This window comes from Scomber japonicus, chromosome 4 (assembly GCF_027409825.1).
Source record: "Scomber japonicus isolate fScoJap1 chromosome 4, fScoJap1.pri, whole genome shotgun sequence".
In the NCBI taxonomy this organism is placed as follows: Eukaryota; Metazoa; Chordata; class Actinopteri; order Scombriformes; family Scombridae; genus Scomber; species Scomber japonicus.
Window position 1 is genome coordinate 7,169,488 of NC_070581.1, and position 27,741 is coordinate 7,197,228.

General features: G+C 37.1%; 2 protein-coding genes across 3 annotated transcripts; one reads left to right on the forward strand and one right to left on the reverse strand.

Moving 5' to 3' along the window:
- Positions 1-1,643: 1,643 nt before the first annotated feature.
- zgc:103759 (U8 snoRNA-decapping enzyme) lies at positions 1,644-5,494 on the reverse strand. Of its 2 annotated transcripts, XM_053317674.1 has the most exons (5): positions 5,422-5,494; positions 5,099-5,230; positions 4,888-4,928; positions 2,250-2,475; positions 1,644-2,147 (listed from the first exon to the last, which is right to left on the reverse strand). In XM_053317674.1, exons 2-5 carry the CDS (start codon positions 5,228-5,230, stop codon positions 1,902-1,904), a joined length of 645 nt encoding a protein of 214 aa, XP_053173649.1. In that variant the 5' UTR covers positions 5,422-5,494; the 3' UTR covers positions 1,644-1,901. The 2 variants fall into 2 exon arrangements, with proteins under 2 accessions (XP_053173649.1, XP_053173648.1); XM_053317673.1 differs by lacking the exon at positions 5,422-5,494 and having other exon boundaries at positions 5,099-5,368.
- A 1,518-nt stretch (positions 5,495-7,012) lies between these two features.
- On the forward strand, positions 7,013-18,510 carry gss (glutathione synthetase). Its single transcript, XM_053318203.1, has 13 exons — positions 7,013-7,091; positions 7,700-7,841; positions 8,279-8,424; positions 8,658-8,733; positions 10,176-10,315; positions 10,684-10,800; positions 11,571-11,651; positions 12,010-12,087; positions 12,212-12,281; positions 13,788-13,982; positions 14,231-14,312; positions 15,253-15,442; positions 18,046-18,510. The coding sequence occupies exons 2-13, from the start codon at positions 7,710-7,712 to the stop codon at positions 18,167-18,169; spliced, it is 1,431 nt and encodes a 476-aa protein (XP_053174178.1). The 5' UTR covers positions 7,013-7,091; positions 7,700-7,709; the 3' UTR covers positions 18,170-18,510.
- The last annotated feature ends 9,231 nt before the right edge of the window (positions 18,511-27,741 follow it).

Consider the following 27,741-nt stretch of genomic DNA (forward strand, 5'->3'; position numbering starts at 1 on the left):
GATGACCTTGTATTATTCGCCCTTACAACGCCATCACATGGCAGTATCCTTTTCCTCCTCACACACTCTTTTGCAAGATGCAATGATACACACATGCAGATATGCAAGCTTCAAGGAGGCATGTCCTTAAGTACACACACACACACACACACACACACACACACAAAGACCCACACATTTACATGATAACAACCACAGACATCAGTGTTTCGCACTACCAGTCTCCTTAGCTTCCTGTCTGTTGCACCGGATGCGGTGCATTTTTTTCCCTCCTTGACAGCTGACAAAAACACACTCTGATCGACAGATACCCATCGACAGCAAATCACATTGTGCCACACACACACACACTCCTTCATAAATGATTTGCAGGCCACTTGCATCCCTAATTCAATTAACACCTGCTCAAAAGATGAGTCAATCTGCATATGTGGACATTGTAATATGCAATAATGAAATCTATTTGTATTCTAAAGATGAATAAAAAAAAGCTGAGTGCCTCCCTCATCTCTTTCTTTCATGTGCCCGATTCATCAAACAAGCAAGGTAGTAAACCTGGTGCATGATTGATGAATATAAGATAAAGAAGTGTTGCATTCGCTGTGTTTCTGCATCATAACAGTAATACATGTCAGCTGGATATGTCTGCAAAAAAAGAGCATTGAATAGATTGTACAATTGGTAAATGTACAGTAGGTATCATGAACATTAGGGCAGCATCGTGTCTGCTCATGCTCATCGCCAGCAATATTGTCTGGGAATGAGGTTACTAACATCTGGCGCAGGCGTGTTATGTGCACCGAGGGTACACTTAAACAGAATCAAATCTTGGGCTGCAGGCTATATAGTATGTCACGGACGTAATTAATCCTCGGATTGCACCGGTGACTGTGCTGCAACTTCACAAACAAAAAAAACCCAGAGCCGCACAAAGACAGGAGAAGAAATTCTACCTGACTGAGATGTGGGTATTTTTCTGATAAGTCGTGCCCTCTTTTGATCCTGGCACCACAGAGAGCCTTTTTTTCTTTTACCATATAAGGTGGTAGAGCCCTGTGTGATGCCTTCTATGTTTCTGTTCACATTTTGTATTGTGACGGGGTGTTTTTTTTTTTTTTTTTTGTTACTTTGAGTGCTTGAAGGTTGCTGAAGATAAAAGTAAGTGTCACGAGTTCCTGTTTAAATCACTCATCTTTTTCACAACATTAAGATATAAAAAGGTGTGATTAAATAGATATAAGGTGTTGATCCCCATAATAAATTGCATTAACATCATATAATTCATTTTGTAGCAATTCATTCCCACTATTTCACATTTATAAGCAGCATATAAACATTTGACATAGGTTTTGTGGTTTATAAGCACATAATATAGTTGCACAGTTGCACACTATTTGTCAACAAGTGTGAAGACATATTAACACTGCGGTTACTATACCATCGTCATGTCTGTATGTAGCCAGATCCAGTTAACACTTATATTTGCAAACAACTGCATTATAGAGTGTTATAAAGCATTTATTAACTGTTTATATACTGCCTATAAATGCTTAATATGATGACTTAAAATAAGGTGTTTTCTATCAGCAACACACATGAGTCAAAGGAGTTAAATGACAAAAAAATATCATGCTTGAATATGATTGACAGTGTAAATGATTTTATTTCCATTAATGGTAAAGCAGTTGATCATGTTTTCCCCAAACTGTTTGATGCACAGTAGTTAATTATGAGTCACCAGCTCAGAATCAGTATGACAGTGTGAGTGTGTGTGTGTGTAGGATTAAGTGTGTGTGTATGTGAAGGATTGTGTTGAACGAGCCACGTCGCTGACTGGCAATAAACTGCATCTCGAGCCTAGCGTGCTCCAGAGGATGTGCTTGTACACGTGCAGGTGTATTTCAAAACCGTTTCCTCTTCGCCTCCGTCAGCGCGAGTGCTGCTTGCAGGTCCTCTGCAGTGTGAGCGTGTGTCTTCAGGGAACACGCCAGAACTTTGTGTAATTCCTCAGGAGCCACCAGGTTGAAGCGCAGCAGAGCGTCCACCAGCTGGGAGCGAGCATTGCCGATGAACGAGTGCGACAGGAAAGAAGAAAGGCCTCCCCCGCCTTTTGTGACGTAGAGCGGGACTCTGACCATTCCCAGAACCTAAAGAGAGAGTGAGAGAAAGAGAGAGATAGGTGATGGGGAATAGCACACACACACACACACACACATATACACAGACACAGACACACATACACGCCTTACCTCCTGCCCGTGATCTGTTGCTGTGGATGCAGCTGCTCTCTCCACCTCCCTAATCTGCTCCTCCTCCATCTTCTTCACATAGAAGTGAGTGATAAGACGGGAGGATGCAGGGGCATAGCAAGAGTCCACATGATCTTCTATCGATACAGGAATAGCCACACCCAGCTCCTCCAGCAACTCCCTGCCCAGTCCTGCCTCCAGGGTCTCCTCCGCTGGGTTAACGAGGCTGAGGCGTGGGAGGTGTGGGGGTCAAAGTTCAGAATCACATATGAACGTAGATAAACAATGTCAGCTGTATTGCTCTCCTGTGACTCCTCTGAGCAGTAGCGAATAAATCAAGCTGATTGAAAAGCTTGTTGGGTTTCGAAAAGGCCAACAGAAGCCGCGCTCCTGCCTCAAGTCACAAGAAAGTCACAAGTCCACTGGATTTTCAAGTTAGAGGCACGTGAAAATGTTCTGAAATAGCACACAATAACTAAACTACCATATCAAGTTTTTAATCAGTATCTGTTGGAAATGCATTAGTGAAAATACAACTCAAGGGACGGGTTCACAATTTTTCAAGTCTGTCTCAACACAGTCAGGAGCCCAAAGGAACATTAAACCTGTTTTTCTTGCTGTAATGATTCCTCCTGTTCATACTGAATTAGAAGATCCCCTCATAATAAACTTACAACGTAAATGATTATGGACAAAATCCACAGTCCTCCTTCTGTGCTACAATGTATTTAAAAGTTGATCTGAAGCTAATATGAAGCTTTAGCCATCCAAATGAGTCAAATCAAGTCTTCTATGTTTTAATGTTACAGTGTTTTTAGTACCAAAGTCTTTTTGTTACTACACTTCCACCACAGCTCAACAGGGAAACACTAAGAGGGAATTAGATGCTAAAAAGACTGTAAATGTGTCAGATATCACTTGATATGACTAACTCAGACTGCTGAATCCTCATATTAGCTTCACATCTATTTTAAAATGACTGTGTGGACTGCCTTCACTTCCATTAAAAGCACATTTGAAGGAGATCTTTTGACAATCAGTATGAACAAGAGGAATGATTACATTGCGGAAAACCTCTTTCACTGTTCACAGAGACACTTGACTCCTAGGTTTAAGACAGACAGAAAACTTGAACCTTTCAATCTTTTAATTCAAGAGTTGAGCCCATGTCATATGACTAAGTGACACAATAGCAGAAACACCTCACACACATTTGTATTGTCTACTGCTTAACATTTCTCTTTATAGCTGGCTAAAGCTTTTCATTATGAGCAATACTTTAACTCGACATTGGTAAGCAAATGTGTTGTTAAACACAATTTAATGAGTGCTGTAGTGTCCAAATTTACACAACATGCTAATTCAGGGCCAACATACACTGAAATACAAGTCTATGGTATGCTAGCTGCTCTGTGAGGAATAACTTTGAGCTAAATGCTACTGTTTGCATGCTAACAATAATAATGCTAAAATGCTGATGATTAGCAGCCTTTCTTATATACAGTCTATGTTAGCAGCAGGTTTCCTTGTTCGTACACCAGCGTAGTTTCACATGTTAGCGTGCTAACGACATATCAGCAAAGTTATTACAATAGTTTATTTCTTGCATGGAACTGAAATATAAATACATTTTAAAAATATTGAGAAAACTAGTCTATGCTAGCTGCTCTGTGAGGCATAGCGTTGGTGGGCTAAATGCTACTTTCAGTATGCTAACGATGATAATGCTAACATGCTGATGTTCAGCAGCAGGTTACTATGTTGGGTGCTGGGTGAAAAATTATTATCTCCAAAGTTATTACAATTCTTTCTTTCATGAAAATGAAATATGAATAAAAGAAAACACTTTTACTGAGAAAACAAAAAAAGTTACTGAATGTTAAACATTTTTCTGAATTTCAATTGACAGTGGCATTCCAAACTTGCATGTATTGGAGCACTTATTGTATGATTTCCTGTCATAAACTTGTTAAGTATGTAGATTTTGTGTACTGACTGCGAAAAACAGAATTAATATGTAGAATGTAACTAGGACACTGTTATCTAATGCAGTTTTCCTTTGATTTGCGCATGTCATCACCATTTTTCCGACTCTCCTTGTTATATAATTTTTGCTGTGGTGGCAAATAATACCTTGAGATTCTTATAGAGACTACTGTAAATCACAGATACAAAGGCCCAAGTGACTCCACAGTTTTCTAATGCAGTCTTCCTTTGTGTTGTGTATGTCATCATGACTTTTGAGAATTTTTCTTCTTGCCTTGTTACATAATTTTACCGTGTTGGCAAATGAGCCCTTAGAAATTCTGGCAGCGACTACTGAAAAATCACAGATACAAAAGGCACAAGTGACTCATGTTAAGTTGAATACTAATCAAGCAGAACTGCAATGTGTCTGACAATTACAGGTTTTTAAAAGCAAGATAAGACCGTTTCAACAGTAATCTATCTCATGCATATTTTGCCCTTGTGGTATGTGTATTCAAGTGACAAGTTTTGAATGTTTACTCTGTGCCAGAAAGGTTTATATCTTTTGACAGGGCTCCTCTTTTAAATTTGAAAAAAGGAGACAAATGTGAGCTACATGTACCTGTGCACATGACAGAATATAACAAAAGCAGCACCAGGATAGACTCACCCGCCAGGGAAACCCAGCAGACCATCAAAGCGCATCTGCATCTGTGGAACGTGACAGAGGCGGTTACACACACATACACAAACACACATAAACACCCCCAGAGAATTACATTTTTTTATGAAAACATAAAGATGCATTCAAAGAAAGAGACATTTCCATTTCCATCCATACACCACTCCTACAGGACACCTGATCACATGCTCCTCCTCACCAGTATGATATGTTTAATGGGGATTTTTCCAAACAGCTGAGTTTTGGTGTCAGAGTAGAGCATCACGTGGCATGCATGCCTGCAGCCTGCACACGCCAATGCCTCCGCCCTCGACAGCTGTCCACTCGCCATCTACAAGTATACAAACAAACACACAGGGCAGTATCACACAGTCACAGTTCAGAGATTTCTGATCTCTATGGATGAGCAGCCCCTTGTCATGTGTTGGCAGTGTGACATCATCCAAATATACTTGCTCTCTCTGTTTATCCCTCCCTCTCTCCCTCCCTCACATGCTGAGTCAATGAATTCTTTGCACAGACCTGCCTGAAACCAAATGATCAGCTTGAGAACCTGTGGGCTTGCATTCAGAAAGCTCATGGAGGGCTAGTGTGTAAAACCAGGAAGTTTGAAGGAAGATCTTTGTGACTTGTATCAAAACGCTTTAGCTCCCTCTGCTGGTGTGGAGGAGGGTGACAACTAGGGGTTTATATGCATTTTTTATCAATCAATCAATCTTTATTTGTATAGCGCCGAATCACAACAGAGTTATCTCAAGGCACTTTACACATAGAGCAGGTTCTAAACTGAACTCTTCAGGTTTTAACTTTAAAGAGACCCAACATTCCCACATGAGCAACAGTGGCAAGACACAACTCCCTTTTAACACCCCTTTTTCACTTCTTTATATTTTCTTTCTTATTCTGATACTGATAATTGTTGATATTGACATGTGTAACCCTGACATACTATTTAAAAACAAACCAACATCACCACCACCATTATTACTTCATTAATAAAATAAAATGTCAATAAAATCTGAAAATGTATAAACTTGATAAATATAGGATTTATGGGAGAGCTGTTGTATGGGATTGTTTACATTTTGTAGCGTTGTATGTATAAAGGCATTTAGGTGTTGCTTTCAAATATACAATATTAAATACTGGCTGTGTTGGGTTAGCTGAAAAATGTACTTCAAGACTTCAAGATTTCACTAACTACCGAAATATATCACATGTTGAATGTAGCCACTGAATGATGTTTAATGAGGTAGGGCAGGCTATACAACATCACAATTGTAATGAAATTATACCTGACTTGTTTGAGCTAGATTATTATATTTAATATTCAGTTGCTGCCAAGTAGGCCTATGTTTTGTACCTGCATGCATATTAAATGTGCAGCTCACATACATACACAGAATATAAATGTTGAATAAGGACTACTCCAGACAAAACTCAAACTCGGTTAGTCATTTTCTGCCATGCCAGCTCATGTTCTTCTGCTGCTGCTACTGTATTGCTTCTCATTCTCTGGGTTACCTTGACTCAGAGTTGACTGAACTAACTCTTATCACCTGTTCTGAAACTGAAAACTCTGATTTTGACAACTCAGAGTCAGTCAACCTAAAGTTAAAGTTTTAACTCAGAGTTTGTTAAACTTGCTTCCTGAAACAGGCCCCTGCTGTCCTCCTGAGTCAAAATTGACCCGACCTGGTTTCAATGAAAGAAGTGATGATTATACTTGCAAAGATGAATGTATACTTGAATGGAACCATCCATGTGATTTTCCAGGCAATTGGATTAAATCAATTTTTCTGATATTAAAACATTTTTTTTAGAAAACGGATCAAAGCATGTTAAAATGAAATAAAAGCCATCCGAGTAGGTTAACTGGGACGCATTTAGGAAATTCGGAACTGCCGACTCTCGATAGTGACACTGCAACATTATTTCACACAATAACACGGCGCTTTCACCTGAACCGTGGAGCAACACTACAATCTGACTGTTTGATCGTCTTTGAGCGCTATGTGGCTCAGGCAGAGTATACGACGTAGTTCCGGCTGGACTACAATCACACAGCTCCGTGGTGAAGTGTGAATGCTGAGACCTGAGTACAGTTCCGCTTCATAAACGTGAATGACGGTAGTGAGGCAGCGGAGTCTTGTATTTGGAGCTTCACCGAGGATATAAGTGCGCCTCAGAAGGTAATATTGTTGTCAGACTTAGATATTATGCGGGTGTAACCTTTCAAACGGGACACAAAGCCCGGGAAAACATGTTAGCGTAAGTGTTGACAGCTAACTAGCTAATGTATCAGCAGCCGACGGTGAGCTGAGTACATAGGTCATACACTGCATGTATTATATATAGAGAGTGAGTCCACGTAAAGGGGGGTGAACCTACTTAAAGTCTTTATGCACTGTTGATGATTAATGACATTGTAACAACTTAGAGGTATGTTTGTAAGGGTAATACCGTAATTAGTCTTTTGTATGCAATAACTTATGTTTGCTACTTTCTGCCTTTATGTGAAGCGTTTTGATAAAGTCATGTGCAAAATAAGTGCGACAGGTTTCTACACAACAACAGTTTTTTAACATTATTTCAGTAGTAGTGCCATTAGTTGTAGTTTTGTCCCTTTAGTTGTGTTTGTTTACATTAGTATAGGATGTATATGACTTTAAGGAAACTGTATCTTCTTGTCTGCTTTTTTGTTATGTTGTGTCACAGTGTGTGTCCCCGCCCCTGTGTTTTCTTGGACACTTATTCCTCTTTTGTCACTGACTTTAACTGTTTTTTTTAATTGTGTCAGAGGACTGAGAATGGCCCAGGGTATACCAAACGAGGTGTTGATGAATACCACGTTAGTAAAAGACTTGGCAGATGTGGCAAAAGATGCAGCTCTTCTGCAAGGTGTCCTAATGAGGATCCAAGAAAAACCTAACTCATCAGAGGTGAGAATTTAGCATTTTTTTTAACTGACTTTTACACTGAACATGACAGCATAATATTTAAGTAGTATTTGCCTGACATGAAACATACTGTCATACATGCAGTATTCAATAAAATATGTTTTGCTTTGTTGGAATTTGAATGTATTTAAGAAAAAAAAACCAGCCTTTGATTTGTTGAACAAATTAAAAAGGAACTTGTATTTGCCTGATTTGACAAAATGAGCCGCAGCCAATAACAGAGGACACAAGACCACAGTGATGTCACACTATTGCTGTTAAAACAGGCGTGTTCAATGCAAAGTCATGCTAGGAATTTGTTGTGCTTAGGGCAGGATTTCGGACAGATTCTTGTTTAAGCCCCCGTAGGCAAATTATGTCCTGTGTTGTGTTTTTTTGGTGGGGGGAAAAACTTTCTAAAAAATTCTGTTGTTTTTCAGTTGGTGACCTACGCTCCGTTCACACTCTTCCCCACGCCTGTGCCAAAAGCCGTGTTCCTCCAGGCTCTGTCATTGCAAACACACTACAACATACTGGTGGACAAGATCAGCCAGGATTCCACCTTTCTGGAAGAGGCTCTCGCTAGGTAGAATACGTATGATGTTGTCCTGTGTAGTTTATGCGCTTGTTAGGCTATACTGTGTAGTTTGAAGTAGCAGCATAACATGGCAAGACAAGGTTTCCCTCAAAGATCACAATATTTCTACATTATCTGACTATGATATATTTTCATATAACATTTATTAATATAATTTACAAGCAACATATTGATTGAAATGGTTCTCAGGATTTTCACAGAGTGATGTTCTTTGTTTATAGCACCATTGCTGTTGATGATTTCACAGCGAGGTTGTTCAGGATCCACCAACAGATCCTTAAAGAAGGAAGGTCTCAGGTATGTCAGCACATGTGAAAACTTGCTTCTGTAGATCTACATGTAAGTAAATTACTGAGCTTTTGCTGACACTGATGTTTTTTTGTTTTATTTTAAAGATCGGTTAGTTTGGGGTCTGAGGCTTTGTTGTCTTACTATGAACTAAATAATTACCATAATTAGTTTGCACATAATACTACCACTTCTACTACTACTGCTACTACTAATAACAATAATAATACCCCAAAAAGTGAAGTTGATATAAAGTTAAAGCTGGAGTACAGGACTTTTGTCTCCCCCTTCTGGCAATGAGAATATACAAAAAATATGCCCTACCTCGTTGCTACTGTTGTGACTGTAAAACAGTGAATACATTTATTTGAGCATCACACAATGTTCCCAAAATGACTTGTCAGAATTCACTGTCAAAACTTGATCCAACAACATCATTCAATAACATTTCTATATGATAACATCTGAAAAGTCTAGAAGAGCCACACAATTAAATAAGCAGCGAGCTAACTGGAAGTTAACCAGCTTGGCCAATAAAAGTGATAGGCTTAATCAACATTGTGTGATCTTGTTTGACAGGGTTAGGGTTCTTGAATGTAACATATGTTAATTGAAAAGTGTACAAATTCTGCATTGCAGTCTTAAAATAACCATTTAGAAAGAATCTTACTTGGAGCAAGATGTGTTTGCTTGTTTTAGTGATTATGTTTCAAAGTTTCAACATCATCTCTATGCCTGATTTAATACTGACTCACTGTTCAGATGGAGGACATAGAGAATAATTACATAGACATTTGAGAGCAGGTCTTATAATTTAAGCTTTAAGTTATCCACTATGATGTTACACTTCATCTAAAAACATATATTGCTAATGAAAAATGTTAGTTTAATTTTATAAATCATGACAAATTCTTGTTTTCTTAGTTATTGCAATTGAGTATTTTTTCTTGCTGAGTAAATTTGGCACTGAAGGTTTAGCCATGACATTTTAGTCTAATAGCACACCTTAGACAAAATGAATAGACAAAATGGATAACACATTTTTAAAGGTCGTACAGGCCAAGTCAGATAGTGTCCACCTTCACAATGGCTGCTTATTCAATAGCTGTCAGTGTAGCTGTAAAGAGTCCAAGATGGGTGGTGAGATAAGAAAATTAGGGCAAGGACAAAGAGAAACATGTGGAGACAGTTTGGAATCTGAATTTGAAAGACTTTGAATAGCATTTTATGTAAGTTATAAACTAGTTTATTGGATATTAGTTGAGAATCTCGGTTTACCTATTTAAGCAAGTGAAAAATGTTAAATGTGGCTTCTTTTCTATTGACCACCCATGGCCCATTTTTTAAAATAACAAAAGAACAGTGTTCAACCATACGCCTTCATCATTACAATCATTTCAGAGTTATTAAATCTAAGTGATCTGAAACTGGATTCGCTGTCTTCTGTCCAGTCTATTATGTTGGGTATCAATCGGTCTGACTACATGCTGGACCAGAGAGCAGACGGGTCCTCAACTCTGAAGCAGATAGAGATCAACACCTTTGCTGCTAGTTTTGGAGGTCTCTCGTCACACACGCCAGATGTACACAGGTATGTCAGTTATTAGTATATCACCTGTAGAGTGTTTCATTTGTAATGTGAGGGTTTTGTGATGATTTTCATAACTGTTATGAAAAAATGTGTCATCTTTTGGTGATCAGCACTTTAACTCAAAATGGGTTACCTACTGGAGCTCAACAGAAATGGCAACCCAGTTTATGCAGACAATAAGTCCACTGTCAACCAATTCATGCAGTATCATTATCACTGTCACCCTCTGTGTAAAATCTTTTGCCCAAGCAGATGACAGTGTGCTGTCGCTTTTTTAATTGAGGCTGAGAAATAAATGTCAGGGAGTTCAAGGAAGTGTGGCTAGAAGGCAGTAGTAAACCATAAATATTTGTCCTCTCGTTCGACAGACACATCCTTAACGTGGCGGGCCGGCTTGAGGAGAGCCAGCGTATCCCTGACAACAACCCTGCAGCTGGTCAGGCCAGAGCTGTTGCCAAGGCCTGGGAGCTCTATGGATCAGAGAGGTAGGTACATCCACTGAATTACATCTTATGAAACTACATGTCATTGACTAATGGATTTCCAGACATTACTCACTCACTGTTCAATTTACTCACTTTAACTTACAGCTAGGCCTGTCACAATAATTACGTTATCGATTTATCGTACAATAACAAAATTATCATCATCATCATGTCTACATGGACTTATCGTATGATACATATTGCCACACTTCATATTAACAGCTATTCAGCTATTCATGTCACATTGGTTAAGTAGTGTCCTCCATTCCTCACTGTGTACATCATGAGCAGAGACTGCAGAAGTGAGCAGCGCTGCTTATATGGAATTAAAGGTAAATAACTAAAGTTAGCAAAAAAGTGTAGCACCCACTCTCTAATCCCACCCCCACACCACTTACATTATTATGCTATTATATTATCATTATATCAGTGGTATCAAATCTTCAAATGACAATAATATAGTTTATCACGATTATTTCAGAGACAATATATCGTCCAACAAAAGTAATTATCGTGACAGGCCCACTTATAATATATTTTCTCAAAGACATTGGGAGCCGATTAAGTGAAGCTGAAACCAGAGTAAAATGCTCCCTCTTCCTTGTTTCGGTGAAATCTAGCAGCACAATTTTGAATTAAAAAAAATGCATGAATAGTCCCTGATCAGTTGCCAGTGAAATCTGTGGACTGTAAAGAGTATTTAAATGTTAGGGATAATGTTTTAAGTTAGCGGTCAGGGTGTTTTACAGGAGCACTTGTTGTCATTACAGAGCAGTCGTCATGTTTTTGGTGGAAGAGAGCCAAAGGAACATCTTTGATCAGCGATTCATTGAGAACGAACTGTGGAAGAGGTGAGGACTGAGTGCTGAAGAGCCTTACTCAATATGATATGTCATATGAAAGTAAAAGTAATGCAGGTTTAATGGAGAATATGTCTAAATCTAACTTTAATGCCCAATGATTCCCTGATGCCTCCTGGCTAACTGAAATATGCTGATGTCTGTCTTTCTCTTTCTGTGCACTTAGCGTTTATTCACATATTTAGCTTCCATTACTTTATAATGTCTCCCCCTGCATTTATAACACTATACTAGATGTGTTCTATTCCTCAGGGTAAAGGTGACACTCAAGATGTTGGCCTGCATTGTGAATGATGTGAAATTTTTTTTTTAAAACTAATACACTGCACACATTGTCATTGTGTTTCAGGAAAATTCCCACAGTAAGAAAACGGTTTGATGATGTCCATAAAAAAGGGTCTCTTGATCAGGACAAGAGGCTGTTTGTGTAAGTCTGTTTTTAGCTGTTAAATGTAAATTCATACATTTTATGAACTTTATACATTCATACATTCAAATATGTTCAGGAGATGTATTACTGTGCATTCATGCTACTCTTCTTTTTTTTCCAGTGATGGCCAGGAGGTTGCAGTGGTATACTACAGAAATGGTTACATGCCTGATAACTACATTTCTGAAGAGGTCTTAACTTAATTTCTTTATTCCTAGTTTTAGTCATTTATGTTCTGATGAAGTGCAGTTAAAGTGGAAAATTGTGGGTTTTTTTTTTGTTTTTTTTCTCTTTTTCTCAGACACCACCACCTATAAGGTCCACTTTCTCAAACAGAGATTAAGACTAGTCCTAAACTAAAGACAAGACTCTGTGAAAATCTCCATTGAGAAACAAGTCTATTCTTGGACTAAACTTAATTCCTGTCTGGTGAAATTTAGTTGGCAACAGAGTAAAAATTGACTGCAAGTAGATTTGACAAATGAGAACATCAAACATTGTAATTTGTACACCAAAATGAGTGAATATATGTAGGTTTTTGAATGTGGGTAAACTCTCTCACTTAAAAATACTGGCAAGTTGTTTAAACAGTTAGATTGGATATATATTACAGATACCCATAATTCATTTCTTCCTGATTTCTATTTTCTATCTTATTCTGCTCTGTCACGCTACTCAACAGCTTTAGTTAATGTCTGAAATCTTGATTTACTGCTTACTACTGAGTTAACTATTCAGTGTTTATCATGTGGGGAGTAGTGACTGAGTGATTTGGACACAGCCCATGTGTTTACGGCCGCAAAAGGGTTGTAAATTCCACTTGGGTGTCATGTTTCCATCACTGCCGATCAGAGCTGGAGCTGACGACCCAGGAATGAATGCTGATTGTACCCTTTCCCACTGAAGACAAAAGCCATATCTTAGTGGGTGTTAGTGGGGTTTTTTGTCCACTGTGAAAGAGGCTTTAGAGTTGCACACATTGGACATAAATATGCAGAATAATCAGTTCTTTGATTAAGCTTTATAAGATTTAAAAGATTAAAATAGACAGTTCTTGGCTGTTAATTCAGGCACATTTTCTAAGTGCAGAGCTGTATTTTAGTATAAATATCGGATGAGAACACTCCTATCTAAATGACTCTGAGCAGAAACTACAATTGGTTTCAAGCCAAAGCCAGGTAGTAAATCACTACTGAATGAAAGGTATAGTCTGCTGAATATTATTCTGACTCTGATGGTCCACTTAATTGTAGCATGTTGACGAAGGTTTCTCAGTGTCATGTTTTTAGCAGCTTAGAAAATCCACTGTGTGGCTTTGTGTGGTACTCCACTCTATTCTTCTGTCAGTGTCAGCTAGGGGTAACCCTCCACCCACCCACCCATGGGTCAAAGAAAAACAAACTTCATTATGCTCTGCTGTGCTCTGTTTCGTCAAGAATGTTGAACAACAGGGAGTAAATATATGAAGCACCAAACACCCTGAATGCTGTGCAGACTCACTTCTGAGTTGACAAAAATGTGAATGATATAGATAATGATTGTTTCTCTCACATAAGAATGGTTTGCTGATTTGTTAAATATAAAGTAAAAATTTGCATTTTACTGACCTTCAATTAGTGTCTGTTGGTTAGAATAAATGAGTTGTATCAGAATCCTTTCCAGAGGGAGAGAAACACATTATGCTTTTTGATTTGTAGACTTGGGACACTCGTCTTCTGATGGAGCGTTCTCTGGCTGTCAAATGTCCAGATATCAGCACTCACCTGGCCGGAACCAAGAAGGTCCAGCAGGTGCTGGCCAGACCTGAAGTCCTGGAGAAGTTCTTCCCCGACCAGCCCGACGTGGTGAAGCAGATTAGAGCGACATTCGCTGGCCTCTACAGTCTAGACATGGTGAGAGAATGACACATAATAAGTAACTACATCACAAGTATGAACATGGAGTTGGAAAAGGGAATGTAGCTCTGTTTCTATCTGCATTATCCAAAACTCGTAAGCCCTGCCTAGTTTTTGGCAGTCCAATCAGATGTGAGGATTTTGTATCTGATCATGGCCTTTTCTACAGAAAATATAAAAGTTAGATTGTTGTATTCTTCTAACATGTCCTTGAATGTTTTATTTTCCTGTTGTATTGTCTTCAGGGCTCAGAGGGAGACGAAACGGTAGCGATGGCTTTGGCAACACCAGACCGGTTTGTCCTGAAGCCTCAGCGAGAGGGAGGAGGTACAATAAAAGAAACATATTTTATGAATGAATTTCCCCATGCGTGAGTGTCCCTACCTCCACTGAAGGATATACATACAGAATGAAAGCTACCAATCCTCACTCCTACCAAAGTAGTAGTTTTGTGCTGACAGTCAGTCACAGAGCTGTCTCTGTGAGATCAACTTTCACATCATTAGAGGCAAGCTAGCGTCAAGTCTTTTGTTGTCAGATCAAGTCTTGAGTAAAGTCACAAGTGTGTCAGGGTGAAAAGTCACAGTTGTAGTTATAGTAGATTTTAACCTTTTGTTATTTATCTATAGTTTTATACTTCTAGTTTGAATAGTTTGCCCACATGAACTACACATTTTCCTAATATTACAGGAAATCAGCACTGCTACAGATGGCATGTTTGTGTTTAAAGAGTCATCCTGCGTTGGACCACAAAATATAGCAGTGTAGAGTAGACATTTATATAAACTGAAAATTAGAACTGATTTACTATTTCTGATTGACACACAGAGCCAATACTGTGTGTTACTGCTGGATAAAGCAGTTGTATTAAATCTTGAAGACTGTTTTTTCTGTCACTCCTTTATATCAGTGTCTTAAATACTCTCAGAAGCATGTACATCATTACTCCATCCAGTATTTGGACTATTGTACATTGTATATAGTATAGTATATTGCACTTGGAGTTTATTACTGTAGGGCAAAACAAGTCTCATGTTATATCATAAGGAACTGGAGTTTTAAATAAGTCGTCAATTGTTAAAGCAAGCAAGTGTGACTCAAGCCTCAGGTCCAGGTTGTTTTATATTCAAGAATCATGTAAGGCTGCAGATCCACACAGTCATACAAAGATATTCCAGTTAGCAGCTTGTTGTATTTGTTTCTTATGTGTAAAATACTATACTATAGAAATATAAAGTCAGGTTCATTACAATTGTTGTTTTTCTAGGTAACAACATCTATGGATCAGAGATCTGTCAGGTCCTAGAGGGAGTGAAGGAGAGTACAGAGAGGACAGCCTATATTCTGATGGATAAAATCCATCCCACCCCCGCACAGAACTACCTGCTGAGACAAGACGCTCCCCTCAAAGTCAGTACCTGTCTCAGTGAGCTGGGGGCATTTGGAGTGTATGTCAGGTCAGTAATCACTATTGCTTTGGTATGAAATGTATTTGTCCATGGCTTTTGTGTCAGATGAGATTTGATTAAACTTGTTTTGCTTTCAGGATTAATTTGTTCATGTCAGCTGAAGCTGTTTCTAAGTTATTCAGAACTGCATTTCAAGCAGATGGAGTATAATACCATGTTTATTAAAGGATACGTTTAGAATTATGAAGTCTATCTAGTCGCTGCCTATAAGCACAGAGAGTCTCTGTCCCTGTAATCCTTCCTGTCTGCAGGATTAACTCCTCAGCCTGCTGTACGACACACAGAACAAAATCCACAATACTCGTTCTGCACAAAAGCAAACATCTCAAAGTTCAGTCAAATCTGATATAGAGCACTAATAATCATATCAATTATCATTTTAAGCAGATAGATTATGTACTTTTGTGTAGAGATACTTGTTGGTGTAGACCTTAACAGAACCAGCAGACTAGAAAGACTGTGTTTACAGTTCAAAACAGTGACATTATGAATTGAACACTTGATTAGATTAGATTAGATTAGATTATTTTTATTTCGAATGCGTGACAAAAAACAAAACAAAAACAGCACATAAAAAATGAAAGCACAGTGTTCTCACCAAAAATAGCGAACCTACACCCGACAGAAAATGTAATGCACTGTCAACAACATTCGAAATGGAGTGGGAAGAAGTCAAAACTTATTGAATCCCACCCCCACTCTCAAATCAGTGCTTGCCAGTTCCCAATCAAATCACCCTTTCACAAAATCCTACAATTTCCTACCAACACCATATGCAATGTCAACATTCACATCCATACCCACTGTTATCAACACCACAAATCATTGCCACATTTCTCAACCTCCTCCACCAAAAATACCCACATACATACACACATACATATATGTACATACATACATACATACATATATGTACATACATACATACATGTACACACATACATACACATACATACATGTACACACATACACACATATATACACATCCCCATATTTACATCCACATCCACACATGTACACAAACATACATAGATAGACATACTTATGTACAAACATAAATACATACACACACATACAAACAACGTGCACCTGAGTCACTTAAACACCTCCATCCCTGTACCTCATCCCTCATTGTCCTCCGTTAACAGACTTCCTCTGCCATGTACTGGTTTAAAAATATTTCTTTGTACCTTTTTTTAAACAGATTTATATTTGCACTTTGTTTTATTTCTGTCTCCAGTCTGTTCCACAAAGTCACCCCACAGCTCGATACGCACATGCTTTTCATATTTGTTCGGACCTTTGGTTTTTTTAAATTTAGGTCTCCCCTTAGATTATATCCCCCCTCCCTTTCACAAAACATTCCTTGTATGTTTTTTGGCAATAGGTTATTTCTCGCTTTGTACATTATTTGTGCTGTTCTGAATTTGACCAGATCCAAAAATTTCAGCATATGTGATTTTATGAATAGTGGGTTTGTGTGATCTCTGTATCCTGCTTTGTTTATTGTCCTTAATGCTCTTTTCTGTATTGTACATATCGGCTGCAGAGTGGTTTTGTAGGTGTTTCCCCAAACTTCGACACAATAAGTCAGATATGGCAAAAATAATGAGTAATATAGAGTGTGCAACGATTTATAATCCAGGATATGTTTAGTTTTCCACAGAATTGCCGCGGACTTTGCCAGTTTTGCTCGTATGTCGCCAACATGAGGTCTCCAGCAGACTTTATTATCCAAAATCACACCGAGGAATTTAATTTCCTGTACCCTTTCTATTTTAGTATTGTCTATTATCAATTCTACATTACAATCTTTTTTGTGTCTCCGAAACAACATGATCTTTGTTTTGCTTAGATTTAATGATAATTTATTTTTGTCAAACCATAGTTTTAGTTTATTTATTTCAGTTGTGATTGTCTCCAAAGTCTGCTGCAAATTCTCACCGGAACAAAAAATGTTCGTGTCGTCTGCAAACAAAACAAATTTCAGTACCTGCGAGACTCTACATATATCATTGATATATAATATGAATAATTTCGGACCTAATATTGAACCCTGTGGTACCCCACATGTAATATTCATGAAGTCAGATTTATGGTCACCTATCTGCACAAACTGTTGCCTGTTTCTTAGATAGCTCGCCAGCCAGCTCCACCCAACTCCCCTAACACCACACTTTTCTAGTTTATTTAATAATATGCTGTGATCAATGGTATCAAATGTTTTTTTTAGGTCAACAAATACTCCAATTGCTATTTTTTTATTGTCTATACAGTTTGTGATTTCTTCTATTAGTTCCATTAGTGCCATTGATGTTGATCTGTCTGTTCTAAATCCATATTGACTTTCTGTAAGGAGGTTGTGTTTTTCAATGAATTAATGATTTAAAGCAAAACTAACAGTGGATGTATTCATTTTAAGACATTTTATCTCGTTACACTAACTTTTTTATTTATTTTATCATATTCTATTTTTGGTGCCAAAATGTAACTTTTGCTGTTGCTTTCCTTTAATCCTGTCCAGTTTCTATGAAATATTTACAAATTTACTACGGTAGTTGTAAGTGTCATTTCTCTTTCTTGCCTTACAGGCAGGGTAAAGACATGGTGATGAACGAGTGCATCGGTCATCTGCTAAGAACCAAGAGTTCAGAACATTCAGACGGTGGTGTAGCAGCAGGAGTGGCTGTGCTGGACAATCCTCTCCTTGTCTGAAAATCAACGCAACACTCATCTGCTGGGCTTCAACCAAAAACTTAAATCATTAAAGGACAGCAGTGAAATCCAGGTTAAATTCGAATCGCACTGTAACTGTAATGTGACTGCTACAGCATACAAATCAATGAAGAGAAAATATGTGTCCCACATGTAATTAATGCAAGATAAGTGGAGTGAAAGTGGTGTGAGTGTAGGCTCACATGTTGATCACAGCCTCCAATCTGTAGAGTGTAATTGCTGCTATTAGTGGTGACAACGTCTTTGATTTATTTCTAGTGTAAAACTAAACTTGAAACTCTAAAATGGGATTGTCTGTTCTGGGCTACTGTAGTAACATGACAGTAGCAACCTGCCTGAGCTTCTCCTTAAAGCAGCTACTCCACTTGTATAACACTTTTTAGTTAAAAAAACATTGTAATGAAGTTACCACTGCTGATGCCCAGCAGGGAATCTGTGTAGGCCCAGCAGGTTGCCAGGCTTGCAGTACAATGACAGAAACCCTGTCAGTGGTTCCAGGGTTACTGAGGACCAAGTTTTTAACAATATGATGATATGATGAGTGCTGTTCTCAAATACACACTCAAAAGCAACATATACTGTATAGTAGCACTGTAAAAAAAAAAAAAAAAAAAGAAAGAAAAATGCAGTCAATGTTTAACATAACATCCTCAGTTCAGAATTATGTCTAAAAAAAAATCTATATTTTCAGTAAATACTGGGATCTCTTTATTTACCTCAATGAAGTTAAGACCGGTTCTTTATTACGTGCACGCTGTGATGCATCATTATTTCTAATTTGTCCATCTTCAATAATATATCTTGTAATATTATAATAAAAAGTCTCAGTATGAACTTCTTCAGCAGCACTATCACTTGTCTTTTCTGAATTTTGTTTATAATTGGGTGCACTGTGTGTGTACATAAAGCATACAAATTATTAGAAACATGGCCATCCTGTGGAACTCCTGTGTTACTACAACATGTTTGGTTTGGTGTCACCAAAGCAATGAAAGCACCCAGTGTTACTGTCAGGAAACAGCTCACAGTATATTACAGTCTCCAAACAACCCTTTTAATGAAATCTGATTATGTTAAAGGTCCAGTCCACATATAAATACTCTGCTTTGAATAATAATGTGTCTGACATGTTTTTTTTCCACAAGAAAAGATGACCTTGTTTTGAAGATGTCATCTAGTCCCAGAACTTATGAACAGTTTAACAGCTGCATTCAGAGTGTCTCCTATTTTGTAAATGCATGTGAACTTTTACATTTCCACATCATGTTTCTCTAAGTTGAATACTGGACCATGATTGGCTCCAAATAAGCTGTGACGTCACGATTCATGCTTGTAGTTATTGGTCACATGGCTGAGTGGAGGAGACTTTAAGTTTCATAAAGATACTTGAGATTTACTGCAGTGCTTTGATTTTTTTTTATTGGATTGGCTCTTGTCATGTTCGGTTTCATTAAACAGCTGGTATTTTACACTGGCAAAAACAGTATTTATAAAGACTGTGACATTTTGCTTTCTTAACCTTGGAATGCATTAACAAAAGTGGCTAAAATGACACCCATTTTTAGTCATTATTGTCAGTAATGGTTATTTCCTCTTCACAGTCATTAAATAATGCATTAACTGCAGCAAAAGGTTTTAATGATTGAGTTGTATGTCTTATAAATCTGTTCCTGAACATTTAATTGCATCACTACATAAAATATATAATTTTTTCCCTGAAGATCACTGAATGGTGAAGCCAGTGTGCCTGAAGTCTGAATAATATATTTATTAGGTTTAAGAGTATGTTGAAAGAAATGTATTATGTAACATATGAACAGTATTAAGGGATCTTACACTGCATTAGAATGTATCATAGGGTTAATACTCTGATTGTGTAATACAGTAACACATGAATTAAAAGGGTTAGATACCACCCTCATGTCCATACACTGAATAAGACCCAACCATAATTTAGCATGAATACTGGAAAAGGGCTCCAGGTGCTGTCTAAAAGTCAAACAATCCACCTAATTACATTCAAGATTCATTCCTCATTATCATTTTACAACACAAGGCTTTATAAGGACATTTAGTTTGTAGTCCCATTATGCTACTCACAAAAAAATAAATAATAAAAATGGATTAATAAAATAACTATTTTTAAACAAACTATTCTTTATATTGGAGGGTGGAGGATGAATTTAGGAGTCTCAGCCTGAGTAACAAGCTGTTCTTTTAGTGTCTTTGGGCTCAGTGGAGGCACCTCACCTCACTGATATCACTGATGCTCAGTAGATTGGTACTGATGAATGATGTTTCAGTGCTTACGCTACCATCTTATTAATATTCCAACTAGTGCTGCTCTTTATATATATAGTTAAATGTTCTATGTAACCTTGTTGCGTTGTAAGGAGATCAGCTGTGTGTAACTCTTTGTAACAGAAGGAAAGATGTTTAGGAGGGTCTGTCCCTCACTAACCCAGACCCTTTGACAATGTTCCATCACAATATTTGTTTCTTACTGTTCATATAGTAATATCATGACATAACAAGACACTTGTTAAATAAGATATCAAACACTGGCCTATTATCTGGCTAAATATTACATTTCTCATCATTTAATATAGTGAGGCATAAACAAATAAAGTAGTTATTATTTAGAATTAGTATGGAGCAACATTGTCTACAGACCCTCCTAAACAGCTTTCCTCCTTTTACAAACAAAGTTATTATGACCAGTTCACCACAAGACACTAAATAATATGGATAAAACTTAAGTCTTTACAAACACTTTAAATGCTACTATTAGTTGTTAGTAATGTTATCGCTCCTGATTGTGATGAGTCAGCAAGACATCCATCACAGTCTGTCATTACCACGGAGACAACAGCTGATATGTGTCTAATACTACTGATACAGCTACTGCTACTGATAACATCACCACTCATACTTTTCATCACTTTTTAAAATCCTTTTTTTAAATTGTAGAGCAGCAGCTCATCAGTAGAATTAATGTTTCCCTTTTTAAACTGAATACATTTTTTTTCACTTGAAGGAATTCATCAGATTTTTCACAGTTCCCTCTGGAGCCACAAAGGACTTGATACAACAGTTTAAAACACATACAGTAGTACTACCCAGTACATGTAAAGATATTTGATGTGTATAATGACAAATTTCCTTTTTCAATTTTAATTCTGGATTAAATGATCTCAATAGATCTAACCCTCCCCAACCCTAACACCATGTTCCACCCAAAACATAAACCCTGTAAAAACCCATTCCTTCTTTTACAGTCATTATAAGATAGGATCAACTTCATTAATCCCATCCAAAACTTAAGATGTTTTTTTCTGTCCATAAAGAACTTCAAATATTTAATTAGTATATAGTTTAAGTGCTACAGCTGAAATATCAGTCATACTAACGTCTGCTAATGTTACTACGTTTGACAGAAATAGAAGGAAAGATGTTTAAGAGGGTCTAACCCTCCCTAACCCTAACCCTTAGACAATGTTCCATTCAAATGTTTCACTTTCTTCATATAGTGATGTATTTTAACCATCTATTAGAGGTCTACAGCATCTACATGTGTTTCTACTGCTCATCACTTAACATACTGAGATAAGACCACATTAAATATAATTATTATTATTATAGAAATAATGATCTATAAACAACAATATAGAACATTTAAATGGAACATTGTCTGCAGACCCTCTTAAACATCTTTCCTTTTTATTAATTTTGTTAAATTAAATTCAATGATTTTTACACTTTAAGAGCTTCTACTAGCCCATCTATGAACTGTTAGGCATTGTATCACTGCTGCTGTTATTATCAACTTTCTACATAACTTTTAATCTGTATTAGATTTTATTTTAGATGATTGATCCATTTTATAGTGTTCTGTCCAAAAACTATTTTTAGTACAGCTATAACAATAAAATCTGCTACAATTAATCCAACCAGTGCTGCTCTTTATATAGTTAAATGTTCTATGTAAACTTGTTGTGTTGTAAGGAGATCAGCTGTGTGTAACTCTTTGTAACAGAAGGAAAGATGTTTAGGAGGGTCTGTCCCTCACTAACCCAGACCCTTTGACAATGTTCCATCACAATATTTGTTTCTTACTGTTCATATAGTAATATCATGACATAACAAGACACGTGTTAAATAAGCTATCAAACACTGGCCTATTTTCTAGGAAAATATTACATTTCTCATCATTTAATATATTGAGGCATAAACAAATAAAGTAGTTGTTTATTTATTTATTTAGAATTAGTATGGAGCAACATTTTTCATGTCTTTTTCCATGAAATGCAGAGCTGTGCACAGTAAAAAGGTTTGAATGGAACATTGTCTACAGACCCTCCTAAACAGCTTTCCTCCTTTTAGCTAATAGTCTCATTAGTCTACATACTAAGTGTGTCAAATCTTTGGTCCAAAATGTCTGTGTGTAAAGACTTACCATCACTTCTTGTGTTTGTTTTTGTGTAAAACAACAGAGTAACAAAATTTATGCACATCCTGAAAAGGAATGAAGGAGTTAAAAACTTACCTACATATAAAACTCATCTATATACTAAAAGGGAATAAAACGGTTAAAACTTATCAATACACTATAATGGAATAAAATGGTTCAAACTTATCAATACACTATAAAGGAATAAAATGGTTCAAACTTATCAATACACTATAATGGAATAAAATGGTTCAAACTTATCAATACACTATAAAGGAATAAAATGGTTCAAACTTATCAATACACTATAAAGGAATAAAATGGTTCAAACTTATCAATACACTATAAAGGAATAAAATGGTTCAAACGTATCAATACACTATAAAGGAATAAAATGGTTCAAACTTATAATTTTTTTTTTTTTTTAGAAAAAGGGAAGAAAGAAGGAATGAAATGTTTGCACCATTTGTGCAATGTGTATGTGTGTGTGTGTGTGTGTGTGTGTGTGTGTGTGTTACATCTCAGGGTCGTAGGGAGAGTACATCATCCAGGCCATCACCGTCTCTGCCACTGTATTGAAGGCAGAGGGGGAGAGTCCACCCGGCTGGGGTCTGTAAGGGCCGAGCCAGGCTGGCGGAGCCGTGACGTAGGGGACTCTGGCCCTGACGTAGGGGACTCTGGCCTGGATGTCCTGCTGCCAGAGGAGAGGAAGAACTAGGTCAGACTAGTTCAGCTACAGCCTTTAGATACATGATGGATCAGAATAGAAAGGTCTGGACTATTGGGGGTACATTTAGTCTGCTTACCTCCAGCTGGACACCCTCCAGGCTGGCTGGTGGAGTAGAGGTAGAGGTAGAGGGCTGTGGACTGAGGCTCCTCTCTGACAGGACAGCAGCATCCTCACGGAGTCTTCTCTCCGGAGGCTCCTCAGAGGATCTGGAGCTGCTGTCCTGCTCCCTCCCTCTCTTCCTGCTTCCACCAGCCTGTTAGTGACAAACACACACACAGACAGACAGAGGTGACTCCAACTGTATTATTACTACACTGTTAATAAGTAAACAACTACCCAAAGCCTTTTTTTATTATGGCAGAGACTCCATGTAACAAGTAGACTTACTTAATACATTCAATCATTACAAGTCACTGTGATTTAAACATACTGGAGTTATATTTTTGAGTGAATATGTAAAATCAGCTGCTTCAAGTGACACTGTAACTTTTACTGAACAGCTACTTTGGCCACAGCAACATGTGATGTTTGCCCAGGTGAAATATATATATATATGTATGATATATATATATATATATATGTATGTATGTACTTAATAATTAATATGTACTTATTTAAAATGTATTCAAATATTGCAAAGTTTGTTTCAAGTACATTTATATGGATGTGTACTTATTGTAATTAGACTGAAATCATTCAAAAATATTTTTATATATTTTTACCACACTTAAGTTAAATTTAAATATAGAGTTCTTGTAATAAACACATTTCTGTGAACTGTCATTTTAGTTAAATATTGTGTCAGTAGTATAAATGCACTCTTGGGATATTTGCTGTTAATACTGTTCTATTATATTTACAGTAAGTGTTATTAAACACTAATAGCATTATAGTGTAATTGAAACACACTTACACAGATTGAAAATATATTAGTTTTATACTGTCATGAAATATTCAAAAGTATATTGTTGCCAAACTTAGTTTAAAATGGAAACATAGTGTACTCTTTAGTAAATTGAGTTTAAAAAATGAGTTAAAACCTAACCCACATGTACTTTTACTCTATTACTAGCACATTTCAGGTACATTATAAGTGTGATGTAGGGTATATTTAAGTAGTACACTTTGTTTAGCCTTAAAATACATTCATAGGACTTTTCAAGTACACTAGGAAATGTTCAAGTGGTATTTACTTACACCACTTGAGCATTTCCTCAATGCTTAAGTGGTGTATTGAGCATTGTGGACTACTCCATGACATTTGGGGACATCATACAAGCGATCCCACTGGTCTCTGAAGCAGCAGCCGCACATCCAACTTACTTATGACTTAGAGTAAAGCACAACGCACCGTGGCGGAACCAAACGCATAGTCGGCAGAATGACACGTCATCATCCAGACGGACTGAAGATCTGCAGGAGGACAAACAATCAACGGATCAGCTGCTTGTAGTACAAACAACTGCTGCTCCCAGGAGAAGAGGAGAGGATAATATGAGGAGTTACACTTCTTTGAGCAGGAACACATCTTAACAACTTGGATCTGTGACGTGACTGGCTGCCATGGCAACAGTGGAGAGGAGGAAGTGGAGTGTCCTATGTAAACAGATCTTGTCCTGGGTAATGTTTGGACTGCAGGGACACTTCAGGGATGATCCTGTGATGTTTGACCTGATGATCACTGATGATGAAAATCTTACTTCATACTTGATGTCCATCTCATGCTCATCCTGAACTGAGGCTTGACTAGAACAAAGCTTCTCTACTCTCCATTATCTCCACTGACTTCCACAGTAAAACTTTACTTGATACTCTTCAGGTCTCTTCAGGTCAAATTCAAATAATCACTTTAATGTAAAATAAAGGAAATTTAACCCCCCCCCCCCCCCCCCCCCCTTCTGCTAATATGTTTAATTTCTGTGATACTGAGTCAATTATGCAACCTTCAGTCCATTGTGATCCACTGTATACGTTCAGAGGATACAAAGGCAGGATCTGAACTCTAAAGTGACACTAATGACCCCATAAAAACAACTGAGTGATGATTTTATTTTTGCTACTTTATAACTTTCCATAATGTTTTTTGATTTAGTTTTTAATGTCAGTGAAAAGTATCAAGAAGTATTAATTCAAGTCAAATAGAGGCTCAAAAAGTAATACATTAATGTAAAACTTAAATAATTGATTAGTAATAATGATTTTGATTGGTTTATTAATCAGATTCTTTGTTTTTTGTTGAGCATTAATGCTTTTTTTCATGAATGTTCCACGTCCACACACAGTAGATATAATCAGTGGTGGAAAGTGAACAAGTTGTCAACTTTATTTACTTCTTCCACCACTAGATGTCATCAAAAAGACAGTTTCAGTGTCTACATTTGTTGCTTTCAAACTTTCAATATGTTGCAACATCATGCTTGTACCAGTGTTACCAACATGACACCTAAAGTGACGGTGAGTGTTCATTTTCCCTCGAGCCTACATAAACATTTTAAAACATGTAGCCAGCATATATTCACTGATGTTATGGACAATTAAGCTGATATTCACTGAAATGTAATTATTATTATTACAAAAAATAAAGACACTATTCCTAATAATAATTCAAATGAGCACAAACAGGGATCTAACCATAGGATCTAACAGGAATCACACTTTTACTGTCTGCATCCCAGACGTGAAAGGTCAAAGGTCAAGTGTTTTACCTGGGTGGTGTCGGTGCTGCTCTGGCTCCTGCAAGGCTCTCTCCTCCAGTAGACGTGGTCAAGGAGGTGAGTCGGCACATCACACATCTGTAAACATTAATGTACAGTTTAAGATGGGACTGTACCACAAAGATTATGATGATGATGATGATGATGATGATGATGATGATGATATAGTAGTAGAAGGAAAAAGAGGAACTTTAGCATTAAAAAAGACTTTAAAATGGAAACATATCTACTTGATTTGACTCATTCGTATGACTAATGCTTCATATTAGCTTAAAATAAACTTTTAAATACACTTTTTCCACAGGAGGAGGACTGTGGACTGTGTCCCCCATCATTTAGATTAAAAGTGTATTATGAAGGGATTTTCTAATGGTCAGTATGAACAGGAGGAATGATTACAGCAAAAACCTGCTTTAATGTAATTTGGGCGTCTGATTACATTAATCATGATGTACAAATGAAACAACAGCTTTTCTGTTTTAGCAGCACTCTCACTTTAAAGTTGACATAACTACAAAAATACTGATCATTTATAAATTGTATAATAAAGTTAGGAATGATGGCTTTATCTTGATAAAGTATCAGGTTGAAAGGAGAAACTTTGGCATATTTAAACCACCACTTTGCAATTTAGACTGAAGTGTTGACTGTTTCAGCAATATAGGCCTACTGAAGGTGTTTAATAAGCAATATTCTATTTTTCTAAAGGACTTTGAACACTTACTGTCTTTAATATTGTACATTTAACATTAGTTAAAATGTTTTAATGAACAAACTTGACCCTGCATTAAAGTCAGTAGCTGCCGTCGAACATTCGACGCCTCGACGCTGAAATTCTGCTGAGGCGTCGAAAAAAAGGCTGAAAGAAACAGTGTTTTAATGATGTTAAACTCGCTACATTCTCACATTTTCCATGATGAACTGGTAACAGGGTCGAGTAGAGGTCACTGTGCGTTTGTAAATCGCTGCTAGCTTGAATAGTTTTTCAACAATCGTCGAGTGAAGATTTCTCTCCAAAGTTTTCTCTCCAAAGTTTCAGAGTGAAATGATGATTCTGGAACAAGTCTGTCAAATATAGACGCTCCATAGCAACCAAACGTCCTGCGTCATTACTAACATTAAACTGACTTCATTGGAAATTCATAGTATTTATTGTTTTATTGACATTTTTTATTGAGTTAATAGAAAAAATAAAATATTAAACATTGTTAAATTAATTCCTCCACACCGCTGTTTTGTTCGGCATCAATTTCATTAACTATACAGCAACATTTAGTTTGTTTTATGTTAAAACTATGCGGCCGTAGCGGTGGTTAAACAGTGTTGTGTTTGTTCGCCATATGTAAGTATTTTCCAGTCAGAATACCTCGGTTAAGCTGGTGAATAAAGGTCTGAAACATTTTACCTGTCATTTAGCCTACAGTGTGGTGTAGTATGCCAAGTGCAATATATACCATCTCATGATAGCTGTAATATGTAAACAAGTACGTTGGCAGCATGAATTAAAATGCCCTTGTCAGTTGTAGCAATTTGGACATACTGGGTGTAGTTATGTTCATCATGACAGCTGAGCTGTGTACTGTTTTGTTTTTTGTTGGTTTGTGTTTTGCATATCTTTATTGAGTGAAGTATACAGTACAGTGTTAACATGTTTAAA